The sequence below is a fragment of the Schistocerca americana genome, chromosome 4, assembly GCF_021461395.2.
Source record: "Schistocerca americana isolate TAMUIC-IGC-003095 chromosome 4, iqSchAmer2.1, whole genome shotgun sequence".
NCBI lineage: Eukaryota > Metazoa > Arthropoda > Insecta > Orthoptera > Acrididae > Schistocerca > Schistocerca americana.
The window spans coordinates 244,958,162-244,978,114 of NC_060122.1; the positions used below are offsets into that span (position 1 = coordinate 244,958,162).

The window sequence follows — 19,953 nt, forward strand, 5'->3', positions numbered from 1 at the left end:
AATGATGTGGTTGTTGTTGATCTGGGACAGGCCACAGAGCTATGGAATTAAAGTGGGACTATTTGGGAATGGTTGTGTAAGAGTGATAGAGCCACAGATGTGCAGGATCTGCACCCTGTCAATAATTCAGAGGCACACAATGGGGACATGATGGTAGCTGTCCTGAACATTATGTTTACCATGCTGTAAGATCTGTTGCAAGATATTTTAAAGCAGTGTGCTAGTATGTTGCTTGAGTCAGTGGATTCAATGGTGAAGTTTTTGTATTTTTCATTAGAATTTCAGCAAAAGGTGTTGACCATGGAAATAAGTGAAACTGATGCCTCAAGATTAATTGCCATAACAGTGAAAGATAGACTATGCAAGGAGATTTTGCAAGCTATACAAAATAAGAAGACATGGCAAGGGTGTAGGCACTGAATAATTAGGGTCATTCCTCCCCGAGCTTTGAGGGAAATGGTTTATTGGCAGTATGAAAAGGAAATAGGTTGTAATGACCCATTAGTGGAATATGTTGCCCAAGTTAAAAGAAGCATATTGGCACTGGTTCTCGATCACATGGATGAACAGGTTGTAACACACTTATTAGAAGGGTTGATCCCTGAAAGTAGGCAGAGGGTGGTATTCTGTCAAACATTCAGGATATTTCTACAATTAGAGAATCTGATCAGGCAGATGCAAGCTAGGGAGTACCTCAACTAGCAGAGGAATAAATGGAAAGGGAAGAATTTTGTGAGCAAGAAAGTGAATACGGGAAGAAAGACTGTCCAGGTAGGTATACAATCAATAGGTAGTGAGGAATGATATTCTGTCAGAGGGGAAAACTCAAAACTGAAATATTTGAATTGTAAGAGACCAGGTCCTATGAAGATGGATTGTATGGGGAAGACATGACAATTATTGTATCATGGTCAGAATAAACTAATATGTGTGATTAGGGATACGTTGAATAAACTACTGCCTTTGTATGTATTGCTATAAAAATATCGAGCCAGGTTGTGCACTCCTGGATGTAGGAAGTACAGTCTTGGCAATTGATTATGACTGGTTCACCCATCATCAAGGTAAATGTAAGTGGGAAGGACTGTCATCATAAAAGGAATTGTTTATGATGGCAGACAAATCAAGTTTAACAGTTAAAGGGAGTTTGCTGGTTAAGGTGTCCTTGCGAGATTTTTTATGGAAAATTAATATGATGCTTGTTAAAAATTTGGCCACATCTTGCATACTTGGAGCTGACTTCAGTGGGAAGGTGGGATTAATTTCGGATTGGGCTGGGAGGAGCTATTATTTAAAATTTAAACTGGGAGCTCTGTTCAAATTCTGCCATTTTAGTGAGGGTGTTGTCACAATAGTTGGGAAGGAGCAATCCCTGGAAAACAGGTTGAAGGGGAGTCGGGTAAATGTAATGATCAGTCAAACCATTTCAATGTGTCTGTTAAGAACAAAATCAAAGCTCTTTGTTCCTAATTTCCAGCAGTGCTAACAAAGAAACTGGAAGTCATGCACATCCCCAAGTATGGCACTGAGCTACTGGACCAGGTGCCAGTTACATTGACACTGTAAAGGTTATCTCTGCCTATGATGATATTAAGAGAAAAAATAAAGAAAATGTTGGATCAAGGTGTCATTTGTCCCTCTAAAACACCCTACATGGCACCAATATTTGTGGTGACCAAATTGAACGTGGAATATCGGCCAGTAGTGGATTATCGGGAATTAAATAAAAAGGTCCTGTTGAGGTCAGTACCTTTGCCGGACGTTCACTTGTGCTTTGGGCAGTTCCGAGTGGCTCAGTTTTTACCATATTAGATCTTAACCAAGATTACAACCAGGTACATTTAGACAAAGAATTCAAGCCAGTCACTGCTTTTAGCACTGATTTAAATTTATTTGAATTTAATAGAGTTCCTTTTGGGCTTGCAATAGGGGCTGCTGTCCTGTCACAATTGACAGACATTGTATTTTCTGATGTGAAGTTCAAGTTTGTGTACCACTATTAAGATGATGGAGTGAATACAGTAAATTTATTCAGGAACATCTGATAAATTTGGAGGAAGTGTTTGGGCAGTTACAAAAAGTGGGCCTGACGGTAAATCCTGAGAAGGTGAGTTTTGCTTCTCCTTCAGTGAAATTCATGGGACATATTGTGTCAGAAGAGGGGATTTCATCAGTCCTGACTGAGTGGAGGTTATAAATCAAGTGCCTCATCCATGTAATGTTAAACAGGTTGCCAGTTCATTGGGATGGAGAATTTCTTCTGCAAGTTCACTGAGGGGTTTGCTGAGAAAGTTTCTCCTCTGAATGAATTGTGCTGGAAGGGATGTACATTTCCATGGGGTCCCTCTGAGGAGGCTGCATTCTTAGCACTTAAACATGCATCACAGTCTGCACCAGTGTTAGCTCTACCGGTTTTTGATAGAGAATTTATTTTACAAACTGATGCCTCAGGACAAGGATTTGGTGGGGCTCAGTTACATAAAAAAGAAGGGGAGTGCAGGGTAACTGCTTATGCCTCTCAGGGGTTAAATGAGTTGGAAAGGAAGTATTCCATGCGTGAGCTAGAAGCTCTCACTGTTGTGTTTGGGGATGGAGAAATTTAAGTACTACCTGGAACACCACAAATTTATCCTGGAAACAGACAATTGAGCATTGAGTTGGGTATTCGCTAGGCCCTAAAAGACAGTACAAATTGAAGGTGGGCTACCAGGATTCTTACATTTAAATTTGAGGTCCACAATATCAAGAGCTCTTAGAATGTGTTGGCTAATGGTTTAAGCCGCATGTATGTACAGGAGGACAATAGTCGAACAGATCATCCACCAAAGGGGGAACAGGATAGGCAGATAAAATTAGTTCCATCCTGACTCAGATCCCTAGTGAGATAAAAGATATCAGAGAATTTCAAGATTAGGATGGACTTCTGAAGGTTGTCATGCAGAGCATTCAGGATGATCAGTGTGTAGACCATTAATTAATGAAAATCAGATGTTATGTTGTAAGGTATGTGGCATAGGACAAAGGAAGGTTGTAGCACTGATGAACTGGTCCCACTGTTATTTAAATATTTCCTTGAATCCCCAGAGAGGGAGGGGGAGGTGTCATTTGAGGGTACATAAGGTCTGGGACTTCTTCTTATAGTGGAAAATGGGCATGAAGAGTTGCAAGAGGATATGCTCTGAGTAAATCTGCTCAGAATACCAAGGTCGAGTACTTGGCTTTGAAACCTGTTGATAAGACATTTCAGTGGGTGCATATTGATTTTGTCAGCCCATGTAGAGATCTAGGGATGGTAACAAGTATATTTTGGTTTGTATTGATGCCTGTACCAGATTTGTATGGCTGTTGCCTACCAAAGGGGTGATAATGCACACAATCACCCAGTTAAGTAGGATTTTTGGGACCTTTGGACTGCCAAAATCCATCATTAGTGATAATGTGAGCTGTATTACTGCCAAGGCATTTAAACAACTTTATTTAGAAACTGGAGTGCAACACATGACCACAACCCCATACTATCCTAAACCTATTATGCTGAGCACCTTAATTACAATGTCAGATCTGGCCTGATCACCTACCATCATATGGATCAAAGCAATTGGGACAGTTCTCTGCTCTAGTTGGACACAGAATTTAATACAGTGGATTATGAGGCTCGTGGATCTACACCAGCCAAGTTATTTCTGGGTTATCAGGTAGCAACTCCACAGTGCAGCTTGTGGCAATTGAGGATCTATTGCCTGAAGGGAATAATCCTCAACAGGTTGCTGTGCAAGAGAGATTGGCCAGGAGAAATATCTGGGAGGTCCACAGGAAGGAAGCCACAAATCACAACCAGCAGCAGTGGCCAAATGCTTACCAAGTTGGTGATATTCTCTACATTAAGAATTTAGTAAATGGGTGGAAGGAATCTCTAAAAAACTGTTGACCCGATACAGAAGACCATTGTGTATTAGAAGATTTCTTACCCCAGTAATGCTGCTGTTAGGAGCTCAGAACACTGGTAAGGATGTTACAGCTCACCCCAGCCAAGATTTAGAGTAGTAGTGGTGGTGGTGAAAGGGGGGGGGGCAGTAGGAATATCTGCTGTGTCGGCACTGGTGCTGGCTATTTTCTATCTTCCTCCTTCTGTAAGAATGGAGTTTGTGGTCTGCTTCATCTGATGGTGCAACGAAGTCGCATGGAGCCACGGTGCGCCAGAGGGTAAGGTGGTGCGTGGAGCAGAGAGTTGGACAGTTATAATGTAACAGAAAACTTGGACAGACAGTGGATTGTGTGGTGCAAACAGCACTGCTAGTCTCTGGAATCATGGAACAGCTCTGAGAACTGGGTATGACAGTTGGACTTGGAGGCATGCATTAGCCCTGGCTGAATTGATATTGTTTATCCACTGGGGCATTCTATTGCCCTTCAGACTTGCATGTTGTGGATGCACATCATAGTGCCAAAGTAAGACATGTCAGAAGTTGTATAACTTCCACAAGACATGACTGGTGCAGATGTGTTGTGATTTTGGGAGGAACTTGGCCTCTTGGCAACACATAGAGAATAAGGGAATATATGTTTTGTCTTGTAAATCTTATGGTACTGATTTAGCATGTGCTTGTTCTGGGAAGTCTAATTCATAAACTACTCAAGGTGATGATGTATTTAATGGAATCATTTTAATGCACTCGTGTTATTTACCTGTCATGGATTCTTGAAGGTGGTGCATTTCAAGGTGTCAGCTGTAATGTACGATTATTTCACTAAGACTGAACTGCTGAGTGCTCAACATGATGATTTTCCTAACAGAGTCATTCTAATGCATTGATGTTAATTATCAGTTTTCCACTTTGAGAACTGCTACATTTCAAAGGTTTTGTTAAATCCATTTCTCATGCTTATGAGATTAATGTTGGTATAAGGAGTGAGTAATTTTGTGCCCATTAGCTACTTCTTTGTAATGTCAATAATGATTAATTTCCAGGTGCATGGGTGTTTTTTTCAATTACTTGTATGTTACTGAGGAAGTTTATTATTGACACATTGACAGACAGTTTGGATCTACTATATCAATGGTTCCTAGTTCATGTGTTTTTATGCCAGCTCAGGTATTTATTCCAATGCCTCAGTCTGCTCGAGTCTAGTTTGTATTTGCAAAATGTGATATTTTGTTGATGTTTTCTTAAGATTGACTCAACATGGTATATGTTAATAAATGTATTTCAAAGTTGTATCCTCACTCACACTCAATAAACCGCTCCGCACCTTTACATCCACCTTTCTGTTACAATGGATACAGAATGATTGGCTACTGCTTACATTCTGGAAGTGCAATTCCAAATAAATGCAAAAAGAAACATTTAAAAGTAAAAAAAAAGATATATGTAGCTTTCAGAATTTTCCTCAAAGAGGAATGAGGAATAAGTTGGGGAAGGTGAGAAAGGAGAGGCAAATCACTCTGACCTCAGGTTGAGATGGACCAGCCTGTTGTGAATGCAAAAAGAGAAAAGATGAAGAGGGAGACATCAGAGAGAATAGGAAGGAAAAGATAGCTACCTAGACAGAGATAGTTATCTAGTATTATCCTTGACCTATTACTCTCCTTGCTGCCTCACCTTTAATCTTTGTCTGTCCTTGTTCTTATAATAGATGGGTCCTCTCATCCTTGGAGATGAGAGAACTGCTACTCCTTTCTACTATTTCCTTATCTTTTGCTCTTATTTTCCCAGGTAAGGAACTAATAGTTCCAAAAACTAGGATATTTTATTGTACTTTTATATATGGTATCTGATAAAAAATAAATGAAGCACCCAGAAGTGAAGGAGGAAATGAAACAAAATTTCATGGACTGAGGGGGGATGTGGGATTATATCAGCAATTACAAAACTGAGTCAAATTTACAGAGAACTTGGCAATATGAGCCCACTTATCAATATGATATTGCACACATTCTTGGTTGCATGCATGCACTGATGCAATGACTCAGTTGTAAAATGTATCACCGCACCTGGCTGTGGCATGGAGTTGACATTCGAGCTGATTTCGCACACGTGCTATTGGGGACAGGTCTGGGAATTTTGCTGGCCAAGGGAGTACCTCAACGACACACAGGATGTTCATAGAGACACTTCCCATGTGTGGAGGAGCATTTTCATGACACTACGATACCGTCACATGAGGAGAAACATATGAAGACACAGGATATCGGTGACATGTTGTTGTGCCATCAGAGTTCACTCAGTCACCATTAGCAATGACCTGAAGTCATATCTGATGCTCTCCACCCCATGATGTCAGAATCAACAATGCTGTGCCTTTTCAAAGCACTGAAATAATGAGACCTCTCACCAAAATGGCCATACTCATCGACGATTATTATTCTGGGTAGTGCTGAACTGCAGTTCATCACTGAACAGTATACAGGGCTACTATAAATGATTCATTTATTTTCAAAGTTCCATATTTTCCAAAGTATTACACATACAAATATGACTGATGCATGAATAGAACCATAAACTCACTAAGTTTGCATTATGCCCACAAGTGCAGTGTCTTGACAAAATGGTGACAAAGCAAGAAAAGAGTTTTTGGTGTTGGAATATGTGAGTGTTTATCTGTTACAGTATTACAGCATGCATTCAGAAGTAATTATGGAAAAGAACCACCACATAAACAGAGTTTTGTGTGTTGGCCTTGACAATTTAGGAAGACTGATTGTCTCTGTAAAAATAAAAGTACCAGTCAACCAAGTGTGCCAGATGCAACTGTGGGTTGGGTGACAAAAAGTTTCATATGTAGTCCAAAAAATCAACAGTCCACGCACACCAAAAACTTGGAATACCACAGAAAACTGTGTGGAAGATTATGCATTTGAAACCATACCATCCGCAGCTTGTGCAACAATTCAAACTAGAAGATTATGGCCAGTGCCTTCAGTTTTGTATCACTATGTATGAACCACTTGAGGATGACAACTTCATCTCCAAGCAAGATGACACTCAGCAATGAAGCAATCTTTCATTTATCTGGAGAGGTTAGTTGCACAATGTGTAAGTGTGGGACACTGAAAATCCTTATGAAATTGTGGTGCACGAATGAGATTTGCCGAAGATTGACGTTTCTGTGCAGTGTCACAAAGAGAGCTGTATGGACCATTTTCCTCCTGTGAGAAGACTGTGATGGGTAGCTCTTAGCTTAATATGTTGCAGCTGTGGTTGTTTCCACAACTGACTGCTGATTCTGAGAATTTCATCTTCCTACAAAACAAGGCACCCCCTCACTGGAGCATTGCTACCTTCTAACTTCCACATCACTCGATTCCGCATATTGCCCCCCTCCCCAAGTCACATGACCTTGGATACTGCTTGGCTGTGTGTCGTGTGACAAAAGGAGCACACATAGAACATTTATAGAGTGCAAAATCCAGACTTCATGAGTGTAATACTTAGGAAAATATAGAGCTTTGAAAATAAATTAATCATTTACAGTAACCCTGCATAATGACATTCATCAGTAATCCGTGTTATCTGGTCATGGCATCACTCCAAATGCAGCTGTTTGTGTTGTGATGTTAACAGTAACCCACACACAGGACAGTAACTCCCTAATTCAGGTGGTGCTAATTTCTGACCAATGGTATGGGATGATCAGAGTGTTGAAGGGAGTCCATTATTTGTTCGCAGATGGCAGGAGCAGAAGTACAGGGGCTAAATTGTGTTTGGTACACGGTATGTTGAACCTCCCTTGTGGTGGTCAGACGTCGTCAACCGGAACCTAGACAATGGGTATGCCTACCCTCAAAAGTCCCATACAGCCCAACACTGGGAAACTGCCGCAACCAAATACTCCATAATTCTGGATATTGCACAATTTGATCAGCTGGCCAAATGGAAACCTACAAGAGGCCCTTTCAAACTCTGACAGATGCTGATAACACTGTGTCACATGAATGTGCAGCATGTCCAAGTCCTTCATACTGATACCTCAACATCTGAACGTATTTGTGGCCTACCAGGTTCGGTAACAACACTAAACATGAACAACACTAACAAATTCTGGTGGCTGTTCTTCCTATAATGGAGAATTGTAAATCTAATCATTTGCATTCCTCCTGATGGTGTGTTCATGTGCAAAGTTTCATTGGCATCCAACCCATGTCTTCTGGATCCTTTACTTTTTTGGTCAGGCAGTGTATATCTATTGGCAAAACTAAGAATTTCACCTCCTGAAGGTAAGCATTGGCCAACCATCCTGTCTTGTAATTAAATTACTTGGCACGATGTTTAAAGTTAATGTGATAAAAGCATTAACAAAACTTTTATTATATAAAGAGAATTACATCTAGAATATGAGTTGTTTATCATTCTCTGAAAATTTTCTGAATTTACAGTTTTTTATTGAACTAAAAATATCAGGTTGTCACTTACATCTACATGCAACCATAATTTGTGTTTCCTGCATACATTCGCTAATTGATCTATTGGATCAAATGCACCAAGAACTGTAGTCCCTGCAGTAGCACAAACAAAAAATGGGCGTTTTCCATCTGATACTGCTTCCTGAATTCTGAGCTCTAGTTCATCTACAATCATCCTGCCCATCTCATCAGTCTTTACTGAAATCAGATTGTCAGTACCAATACCCAACCAATGTGCAGCCTTCGAGAATGAGTAATGAGCCTGAAACACATGCAGAAAACAAGATATTAATTTAGGATATATTTATAAGTCTTATGGAAAAAAATATTACATAAACATGCAATACATGCTTTCAACTTTGCAACATTAACTGCAACAAACACCAACTTAAAAATATATACTGTTGTGTAGGTGACACCATAAAGAAACGACTTCATATACAGTGTCTTACATACAGCTTTTGCCAACTAGTTTCTGTACACTTCTATGTGAAAACTGCTATGTACACCTAGAAGAGCAGTGGATGTTGCAGTGTAGCCATGCAATGTTATTTTTTTTACAAATGACAGTACTTAAGTCATTGTGAGGAGATTAGATTAGATTAATTACAGCATGCATGGAGGCATTTAAATAATCATTCATCCTGCACTCCATACATGAAAGGATGGGAGAAACCCTAATAATTGGTATAATGAGTCATATCCCTTGCCATGCACTTCAGAGCAGTTTGCAGAAGAAAGATGTAGATGTAGATTAATTTCATAGTAGCACCAATATCTCAATGTCCAAAGCTTGAAAATAAAGAAATAAGACTTGGGACGCTACAAATGGTAAACAGTGAATTCTCAGACTGCAAGTGAATTTCATGATTCCACTATGTCTTGTCCAAATAGAGTATTTATAATAAGATGCAAACTATGTATAAATGATAGGTTTTCACATGGTAGAAATGTTGGGCTGTAAGTACCTGATTTCTCTTTGCAGCAAATTAGTCATTTGGATGCATTATCAGTACAGTAATGGTGATGTGGAGTCATTGATCAGATGATGGCCACCACATTAATGTCACAGTGCTGTAACTAATAGGTAATTCTAAAAACAAGGATAAGTACTTCTAGAGCATGAATATTGCAAATGGCTTTGTAACATCCAAATACGATGTTGCAGTGTTGTAGTGTAGTTATAGTTCATGATTTGCCCAGTAGCCATTTTTGTCACTGCCTTCTCCGAGAAGCCTCTTCTTTCGTATATTGTGGAAACTAGTCTGACTTTTGACATTGTCAATTGCAATGGAGCAATAAATATGAATAGTGAAGTGAAGATTTGTGACGTATTCCTTTAGCTGTCAAATGGAACACTTGTATATTTAACAACCTTTTAGTAAGAGATACTTAGTAACATGGAATCATTAATGCCACACTGACGTATAGGCCCAATTCACAGTTTGGAAATACTTTCAGGACTATTCACAATCCTTCTTGGTAAACATCTCTGGACATCTTATTGCACTGTGATATGCCAGAACAGTACTGACTGAGACTGGATCCTTTCGACACTAGAGTCACAGTACAATCTTCCAATGCAATAATATCCTGCTAAATGTTGTTGGGCTTGCCAAAGGGTTATTTATTTATTTACTAGCTTAGCGCCCACTGCTTCACTCATGTAGACTATATGACTTGCAGAGATCTTTTTTGTTTGTCTTTATTCAGTCAAATTTTGTTCACAAAGTGCAACACCTTCTATGCTTTTCACGCTAATTAAGGCCATATAAGCATGGTCTGGTAGCTGAAGTCCAAAGTTTTTGTTAATCATGCCTTTTGTGTTCTTGTGGAGATATTTCCAAAGCAACTTACATCCCATTACAAATATTTATTTGCATCTAACCAAGAAGTGAAATACCAATTTTCATAAATTTAGTTTTAAAATCTTTTTAGTATAACAAAATATTTTCTTAAAAATTTTCTTCCCCTATTGCACTCCCTTAGGGGTTGAATTTCCAGAAAGACTGAAACATGTACTTTTTTTAAATTTCTAATCGAGAAGTCAAACACAATTGTCATAGATGTAGCCTTAAAAATCCTTTAGTAGTTCTTTAGTAATTATTTATTTTCAAAAAATTTTCACCCACTATTTTACCACTTAGTACTTTAATTTCCAAAAATGCTGAAACAAGAATTTTTGTTTTCTGACTGAGAAACCAAATACTAGTTTTCATAGTTCTAGCTTCAAAATTTCCTTAATAGCAACATACTTTCAAAAAGCCTTTCATTCCCTATTTCACCCAGTTAGGAGTGGAATTTTCGACAATGGCTTCGTAAATGATCCTTACAGTATAAAATCCACACCCTCTCCAAACTTCAAGTTTGTAACCTTAGCAGTTTGGGCTGGGCAACGATGAGCCAGTGAATCAGGCCAACCCTATTTCAGTCCCTTAGGGGCAGAATTTCAAAAAACAGTGAAACATGTATTTTTTCATCTCTAACCAAAAAGTCAAACACCAATTTTCAAAAATTTAGCTTTAAAAATGCTTTTGCAATGAAATATTTCCATAAAACATTTCACCCTCTATTTCAACCCATTAGACATTGAATTTCCAAAACCAGTGACATTTTTGTGTTTTATTTCTAACAGAGAAGCCAAATACAAATTTTCATAGATTTAGCTTCAAAAACGCTTGCACAATGAAATATTCTCATAAAAACTCTCATCCCCTTTTTCACCCCCAAAAGGGTTGAATTTCCAAAAATAGTGAAACACATACTTTTTTTTTTAACTGAGAAGCCAGATTTAAATTTTCATAGATTTAGTTTTAAATTGTTTTCATAATAAAATATTTTCGTAAAAGGTCTCATCCCCTATTTCACACACTTGGAGTTTCAGTTTACAAAACAGTGAAACACAAATTTTTTTGAAACTTCCTGGCAGATTAAAACTGTGTGCTGGACCAAAACTCGAATTTGGGACCTTTGCCTTTCGTGGGCAAGTGCTCTACCATCTGAGCTACCCAAGCACGACTCATGCCCCGTCCTCACAGCTTCATTTCTGCCAGTACCTCGTCTCCTACCTTCCAAACTTTACAGAAGCTGTGAGGATGGGGAGTGAGTCGTGCTTAGGTAGCTCAGATGGTAGAGCACTTGCCCGCGGAAGGCAAAGGTCCTGAGTTCAAGTCTCAGTCTGGCACACAGTTTTAATCTTCCAGGAAGTTTCATATCAGTGCACACTCTTCTGCAGAGTGAATATCTCAGTCTGGACATATTTTTTTTATTTGTAATCGAGAAGTCAAATATCAATGTTCATAAATGGAGCTTTAAAAATACTTCAGTAGTTCTTTTATAATGTTATATTTTCAAAAGAAAGACTTTCACCCACTATTTCAGAACCTTAGAGCTAAATTTTCAAAAATGCTGAAACACATATTTCTTTATTTCTGACTGAGAAACCAAATACCAGTTTTCATAGGCCTAGCTTCAGAATTGCCTTCATAGTAACATTTTTTAAAGAAACCCTTCATACCCTATTTCACCCCATTAGGGTTGGAATTTTGAAAAATCCCTTCTTAAACAATGCCTGCAGTATAAGATCAACACCTTCTCTGAATTTCAAGTTTCTATCCTTAGTGGTTTGGGCTGGGCAATGATGAGTCAGTCACTCAGGATATTGCTTTTTATATAGAGATTTGGTCCAGGAATTCAACATTAGTTGAACACTGACTATGGTAAATGATGTAGCCAACAGTTGCACAGCGGCGTTTCACAGTTCTTTACTTTCACTGTTCACAACCCCCCTCCCCCCCCCAATATTAGTTATATGGCCAGTTCATCATTGGTTAACCTTTGATAAGCCTCATTAATAGCTCACAGGCAAGCATCAGCATACTGCTACAATAATTTACTGTCATATATCTATGGCCAGTAGAAACCTAACCACACAGTTCATAGTCTTTCAAATAAATTGAACAGACACTGTCATTGTTTCAACACACGACCTATTGGTGTAACACTTATTTCATGATTAAGTTGATGCATTGTTGTTGTTCTAACCAGCATAGGTTCCTCATCTGAAAACCGGCCATGGACTGACTATCGTGTGACTAAAAATCATGCCTTTATATATCATCACAATAACAGGCACTGAAACTACACATTGTTCTATGTTTAATTTACAGAAATTACAATTAAAACATAACTCATTCAATTAACTGAATATATATATAAAAAAACCTTCTCTTTAAAAGCTTCTTCTACTGCAAGGGTTAGGCTGCTGAATTATTTGTTTAAATGATGAAATTAACAGATATAGTTATAGAAACAATACTTTTGACAAACCTGGTAATTATTTTGGAATTAATTACAGGCTGGATTTGCTAATATGTTTTTGAATAGAGCCAAATAAATACTTTAAGAATCCTAGTGATTCTTTTTCCAAATGTTTATAATTATTACACAATTTATATTTGTTTATAAGTCAACAATAGAATCTAGGTCACGGAACAATATTGATTTCACCCTATAACGAAAGATATTAACTAGGAACAGTCAAAATAAATTACAAAATTTATGACATACACAAATCTAAGCACAAAATTAGATCTGGTGTTATATTCTTTAAAACTGAGGGCCAACCTTTCTCTTTTATGAATATGAAGATTACACTCGTGTATGTTAATGGTAATTAGTTAAAATGAAAAAATGAACTTTAGGAAGGAGATGGCAAAACAAGTGAGGAAGTAACAAGATCCCAACTTGCTTCGTCACAGGGTCAGTTAGAATCAGCTCTACTACACAGCGATTAACTGACCTTGCACCTATTTCTCTTATAATTTGCCAGATTGCTTTGGTTTTATTCTTGGAATTACACATTAGTTTGACATTTTCAAGTTTTTTATTTTTTTTTTATTTTATTTTTTTAAAGGATTCATTTGTATCTTTTAAAGGGGGTAATGAAATCAGGACTAGTATTTTGTTTGGAGTATCCACAAATCTCCTCTTAAGGTCTTAAAAGGTAAGAGAAAACAGCCTCATCTGTGTGGCCTTCACCTTGGCTTGTTTGGTGTGAACTAGCAGTGAAACAATGTATCATTCCATGTAGCAGGAGAGTATCTGAAAATTTTTCAGTTAATGCTGCACTATTTATAAACTTACATTTCTTTGTACAAAAGCTACATTCATTTAATTGTTCCATTGTAAAATTCCTATGTATTAACAGAGAGAAACTTGAATGGAATTTTGTGTTGAAAACATTTGTACTATAGGGAATTTTATTATAACCCAGTCATTAGTTCTGACTGCTGTGATTTTTACAACATGTTGCTTTAAATACATAAGTTAACAATAAATTTTATGTAAACTCATTGCATACATACATCTTCAGACACAAATGCAACAAGTGGCTGAGAGCCACATATACCCTTCATCTTAACATCTGGAACAGCTCTGTATCTTGCCAGGACCATTGCATACATGTTAGATAAACTTCCACCTGCAACAAAACAGTGCTAATATAAAGAAGAACCCATTAATTCCAAGAGTTTTTAGTGACAGCAATAATAATAATAACAATAATAACAGTAATAATACTAACTTCATGTGGCTCAATGGCCGGGTGCAAGTCCCACTTGGGCGACTTGCATGACCCTAATCTACTCCAGTTATATAACCATGGAAATGGGACCTAGAGTTTAATGTGGAATCTGAACCACATATCATTCTTGGTGACTTATCACAATTTTGAGAGATGAAAGCTAGATTAAAGGTAGACTGAAAATTTCCCTGGTCCGAGTGGGATTCAATCCCATAATCTCTCAATTTCCACCAAGCACTTTTACCACTAAACCATCAGGCCCAATGGAGCTTTTTAGTGCATAGGTAAAATAACTATCTGCTAATAATTTCTGCAACAGTGCACTTATTTTAAGGGCTTCAGTGAAACCAGATTTCGTTTATTTTTACAATTCACATTCTCAGCACTAAATTTCTCATAACTGTGTGAGAGAAACATGATTATTCTGCAGGCACTGTGCTTTCATCAGCATAATCTTGCTGATTACTTTCTAGTTTAAAGAGTGTAATTTTTGTCAGTATAATGAGTGTATCTTTGCTTATACTTATATATTACATTTTGTACATTTAAGATTGTTTGCAGATGATGTGGTTGTCTACAAGAAGGTAGTAACAGCAGAAGAAACTGTCTACATTAACTTTTACTGTGTCTTAGCTGCAACAGATGTATTTTTTCACAATGGAAACTTGAGGTACACATTTGTAAATGTTCAGTCTTTTCATCATGTGCAAGTGCTGCCAGATAACAGTTTCCACCCTGTCTTGCAACTGAAAATATACGTGGATCTCTATGGTTTAGAATGTCTGCTCAATACTTTGCAAAGTTCACTTCAAACTATCTGTTCTAAATTATGAATGCACAGTACACAATGATGAATTAAAGTTATTTGAAATAAATCCACAGTTTACACACAAGAAATCCAAAATTTACACAAACTTTATTTTCCATCCTCAAGTAACACATTCTGACACTCCACAATCTTTTAAATCTCATGATTGCTCAAATTAAAACATTGTTGTAGAGCTCAGTGCAAACATGCCTGATCATCATAAGCTTCATACAATGAATTCTCTTTTATTGCTGACTGCACTCAGACTCTCCTTCCTAAAGTACACAAAATTGAAAAGCTAGACATTTGTTAAACTTCTTAATTCAGAATGTTACTGAAATGTGAAAGCTATAAATTCTGTGCTTTAAGTAATTTTTTATACTTCCCATTGTACTGACACTAATATTAATGCAATCCTTGGCTACTGACACTATAAATTATCATATAAAATTTCATTCCATGTGATTGGGACATCCAAATGTAATCAATCAGGGTTTGAGACAGATCTATACTATCCTGTTTTTTTTTTTTTTTTTTTTTTTGTTTGTCGCACCAATCACGGCGCCAAATTATTATAGACCAGTTCTATTAAATAATATGTTTCAAAAAATAAAATAGTCAAATTTATCCTCTATTTAAATGACTGAACTACATATCTAGTTTCCCAAATACTGTAAGCCGGCATTTTATAACACACAAATATCCTGTTGCACATGACTTATTCACTCAATACACATCCATGTTAACATGTTTAATTTGATCAGTAACTTACAACTCCAAATATTCATATGTCACATACATACCACACACATTCCTTCATTCACTGAAGTATTAAGAGAAATGCAACTGGCATTATTTATTCACTCAATAGACATCCATGTTAACATGTTTAATATGATCAGTAACATACAACTCCAAATATTCATATGTCACATACATACCACACACATTCCTTCAATCACTGATGTATTAAGAGAAATGCAACTGGCATTATTTTACATAAAACATAATGTCAACAAAAAAATGTTAAAAATATGTAAAAATATATGTTTTACAGAGAATTGTTTTTTCCCTGGTACTGAAAAGCTAGATATTTGTTAAACTTCTTCATTCAGAATGTTACTGAAATGTCAAAGCTATAAATTCTGTGCTTTAAGTAAGTTTTTGTACTTCCCAATGTACTGACGCTAATATTATTGCAATCCTTAGCTACTGACACTACAAATTATATAAAATTTCATTCCATTTGATGTATGGTAAAGGTGAAATTCAGTTTACAGTAGTGTATTTCACATTTCACTGCTTGTAAGGTAGTGACATCTCTAGGCTGAAGGTGCAGGCTGGCTCACATGAGAAAACATCAGTTACAGTTAAGCCATGAGTCATAGCTTGTATGCAGCTAACCTCTATCCACTTCTATATGGGTGATGTATGGCACTATGCCACAATGGGAGAACAAAATTTCACAATTATCATTTATTGATTGATGAAATTTCTCATGGTAGAATTCAGGTTAGATATCAACAATGTTTTAAAATCAGCAAATGAGATGGGATTGTAGACAATTTTCTGGTAGGACCATATGCTCTCCCAACACATCTTAGAGGTAGTGTCCACAAGAGCTTTCTTCGCAACACCCTTGCACACTTGCTACAAGATGTACACTAGCAAATAAGAAGCAGCATGAGTCTTATGAATATGGATCTCCACCATGTTTTGGTCACATTATTTGAGATGCTTTGGGTGAGATCTATCATGGAAGAGGAGAGGTATGTGAGGACTAATTCCATGACTCAGTGGGTGATATCTAACATGAGAGATGGAGAGGTATGTGATGACTAGTTCCATGGCCTCTGCATTCTCTTGACATCAATCTTATGCTAAAATATCAGTGGGGTATCCTATAACAATTGGTTTATGCATCAGATATTGTAATTATGCATCAGACATTTCTAATTCAGAGATGTTTATCAACATGTCATGGAAGCCTAAAAATTATTTGACACTGGTCAGGGGTATTTGAAAGGGTGCAAAAGTCTGTGATCTGATAAATCCAAACACATGCAATAGCAAGTGGAAGACCTTTTTTCAAAATCCATCTTTAATTTCTGACTTGAGAACTTTGTAAAATGTTCTTTCATTCAGTAACTAAAAATTTTTGGGCATACCTAACATGGACTTCCTTTGTTTTACTGCAAGGGAACTACTCTCAGAGATTGCAAAATCATTTCTCACTCATAAAAAAGGTATTGGTCAGCAAACTATCACTTTTAATTGTGATTTTTAAATACAATACTATTCTCTAATATAAATGTGTTCGAATGATGATACTGGATGTCACTTTCTAAATATTATATTGTCGCATGTTGAGTTTTAAAAATAGTAAAAATTGTTCACTATAAAATTAGATCTTAGCGGTATAGCCACTACATAAAACATTATGGGTGCAAAATAAGTGTCCTATTTCAAGAACCCAATTAACCACACCTAATTCCTAATTACAAAAAGGAGAAAGAACTCATCTTTTTCAGTTAATTAGTTGAACATACTTCTACTCTGGTATGAGGGAACCCCAGATAACTTAGGACAGGAAAATAAAATGAATATGATTCACATCATTAGAATACAAATACAACATCCTACCGATTGTTTGTGTTAAGCATACACTAGCAGATGCAAAAATCACAATCCATTTGCAAATCTGACAGGCAAGGAAGTGTACAAATATGTTTCTCATAGAAGAAACTGATTCTTCATATTCCTTTGGTGCATTTTAAACTTAATTAAGTTGTTACCTGGAGCAAAGATACCATCTCCATTGGTATATCCAAATATCTTCAACATGTGCTGTAGAACAGCATTCTCCACAAGTGTAAATGCTGGGCTCACCTCAAATGTATGCCTATAACATCAAACAAAAGAGATAATTAATTTTCTGATGTAATTAATTTCATTTTTTTCAGTATGACACTCTATCTGATTACGAAGTGAAACAGGACAATTAAATCAAATAATTAACAAAACTTTGAAAAGGATAGTTGGTACTCACCATATAGCAGAGATGCTGAGTCACGGATAGGCACAACAAAAATACTGTCAGAAAGTGAACTTTTGGGCAGCCAGGACTCCTGTGGAAATAGTTAACATATACACACATACAATCACGCAAACGCAGCTAACACTTGCACGACCACAGTCTCTGTCTGCTGAGACCAGGAGCCAGAGACTGTGGTCATGTGGTGTAAGCTGTATTTGAGTGAGTGTATGTATGTGTGTGTGTATCCTCATCTATTTCTGAAGACGGCCTTGTTGGCTGACAGCTCACTTTCTGATAGTCTTTTTGTTGTGCCTATCTGTGACTCAGAATCTCCATTATATTGTGAGTAGCAGCTCTACTTTTAAAATACTGTTATATTCCATCCTGGGTTTTCCATTGTTAGTTTAAATAACCACTATTTTAAGATTTAACAAGTAATAGCAGTAATAATAACAATAATAATAATAATAATGTACACAGCAAAACACTGTATTTATTAAATACAGTAAATAATTACTATTTTAAAATTTAACAAGTAATAACAGTAATAATAGTAACAGTAACAACAATAATGTAATTAATAATAATGTATACAGCAAAACACTGTATTTATTAAATACAGTTTGCAGAAATGTCTTTTCAAATGTTTTCCATAACTTGCCCAACAATGGTATAACCAAACACTGTCCCTATAAATAACAAATATTCTAGACTTTGTAGTATATTTCTTTTTCTTATGCAAAGAGAGAGCATTCCAATAATTGTATTATTTTTCTCTGACATGATGTACACTGAGACAAAAAACAGAATGTCTTTGTCTTTACCATTCTCACAGGACTCAAGTGTTCCATTACAAACTTCAAACAATGGAAAATCCAGGATGGAATGTAACATTATTATGAAAACGCAAGTTGTTATTCACCCTATAGCGGAGATGCTGAATCGCAGATAGGCACAACAAAAAGACTCTCACAATTAAGGGTTTTGGCCATTTTATTTATTTATTTATTAAGGCCTCTGTCAACAATAGAGGCACACACACACACACACACACACACACACACACACACACACATACACACACACACATATGCACACTTACTTAAACACAACTTGCACACATGAATGCAGTCTCAGGCAACTGAAACCACACTGTAAGCAACAGCACCAGTGCATGATGGGAGTGTCAACTGGATGGGGGTAAGGAGGAGGATGGGGTGGGGAGGTGGAGTGATAATATGGTGGGGGTGGCAGACAGTGAGGTGCTGGAGGTTAGACAGGACAGAGGGCATGGGAGAAGAGGGGGAGGGGGGGAGTAGCAGAAAAGGAGAGAAGTAAAAAAGACTGGGTGTGATGGTGGAATGATGGCTGTGTAGTGCTGGAATGGGAACAGGGAAGGGGCTGGATGGGTGAGGACTGTGACTAATGAAGGCTGAGGCCAGGAAGGTTATGGGGACGTAGGATGTATTGCATGGAAAGTTCACACCTGCGCAATTCAGAAAAGCTGGTGTTGGTGGGAAGGATCCATATGGCACATGATGTGAAGCAGTCATTAACATGATGAATATCATGTTTGGCAGCTTGTTCAGCATGTCATGCACGTGGTAAGCCATGCACACACTGTGCAGTTTTCTTTCCTACCCCCACTGGCCCCAATTCTATTTGGAAGTTTAGATGAGTCTATAGAAAGGTGCAAAAATTACTTGCACCAGTACTTGCTAGACTGCCAGTTAAGATATACCGTTGACCCAGTCAATAAAGCCACCTTGTTACTGGCCGGCACTGCAGGGTTATGTGAAGCTGTGCAAAATATAAAGCTCTCTACTGAAACTGAGAAACTCCCCTTTCACAAACTTTTGCATAACTGGCGATTTGAGTGTCCTCAATGTGCTACCTCATATGCAGACTCACTGATATGGGACATAATTGTCTGGTTAGCACCTGATCCTGATGTCCAGACTAGGTTTTTGACCTCCTCTTAGCCAACACTGCCCAGACTGCAGAATTCCATGAACTTGCAGAGGTAGCAAGGTCTGTCCTTTCTGACAACTGGGAAGTGGCACAGTTAGGTGTGCATGTTAAACACCCCCCAGTGCCCCACGGGTACTCCAGGTGTGTTGATG

General features: G+C 37.4%; 1 protein-coding gene across 1 annotated transcript in view; it reads right to left on the bottom strand.

Annotated features, from left to right (window-relative positions):
- LOC124612974 (acidic amino acid decarboxylase GADL1) overlaps positions 1–19,953 on the bottom strand; it is a 149,937-nt gene that overhangs the window by 56,258 nt on the left and 73,726 nt on the right. The window contains exons 3-5 of the mRNA XM_047141503.1: positions 17,589–17,695; positions 13,768–13,883; positions 8,412–8,663 (exon numbers count right to left, since the gene is read on the bottom strand). Coding sequence (XP_046997459.1) covers positions 8,412–8,663; positions 13,768–13,883; positions 17,589–17,695 — 475 coding nt within the window. The remainder of the gene's footprint in view (positions 1–8,411; positions 8,664–13,767; positions 13,884–17,588; positions 17,696–19,953) is intronic.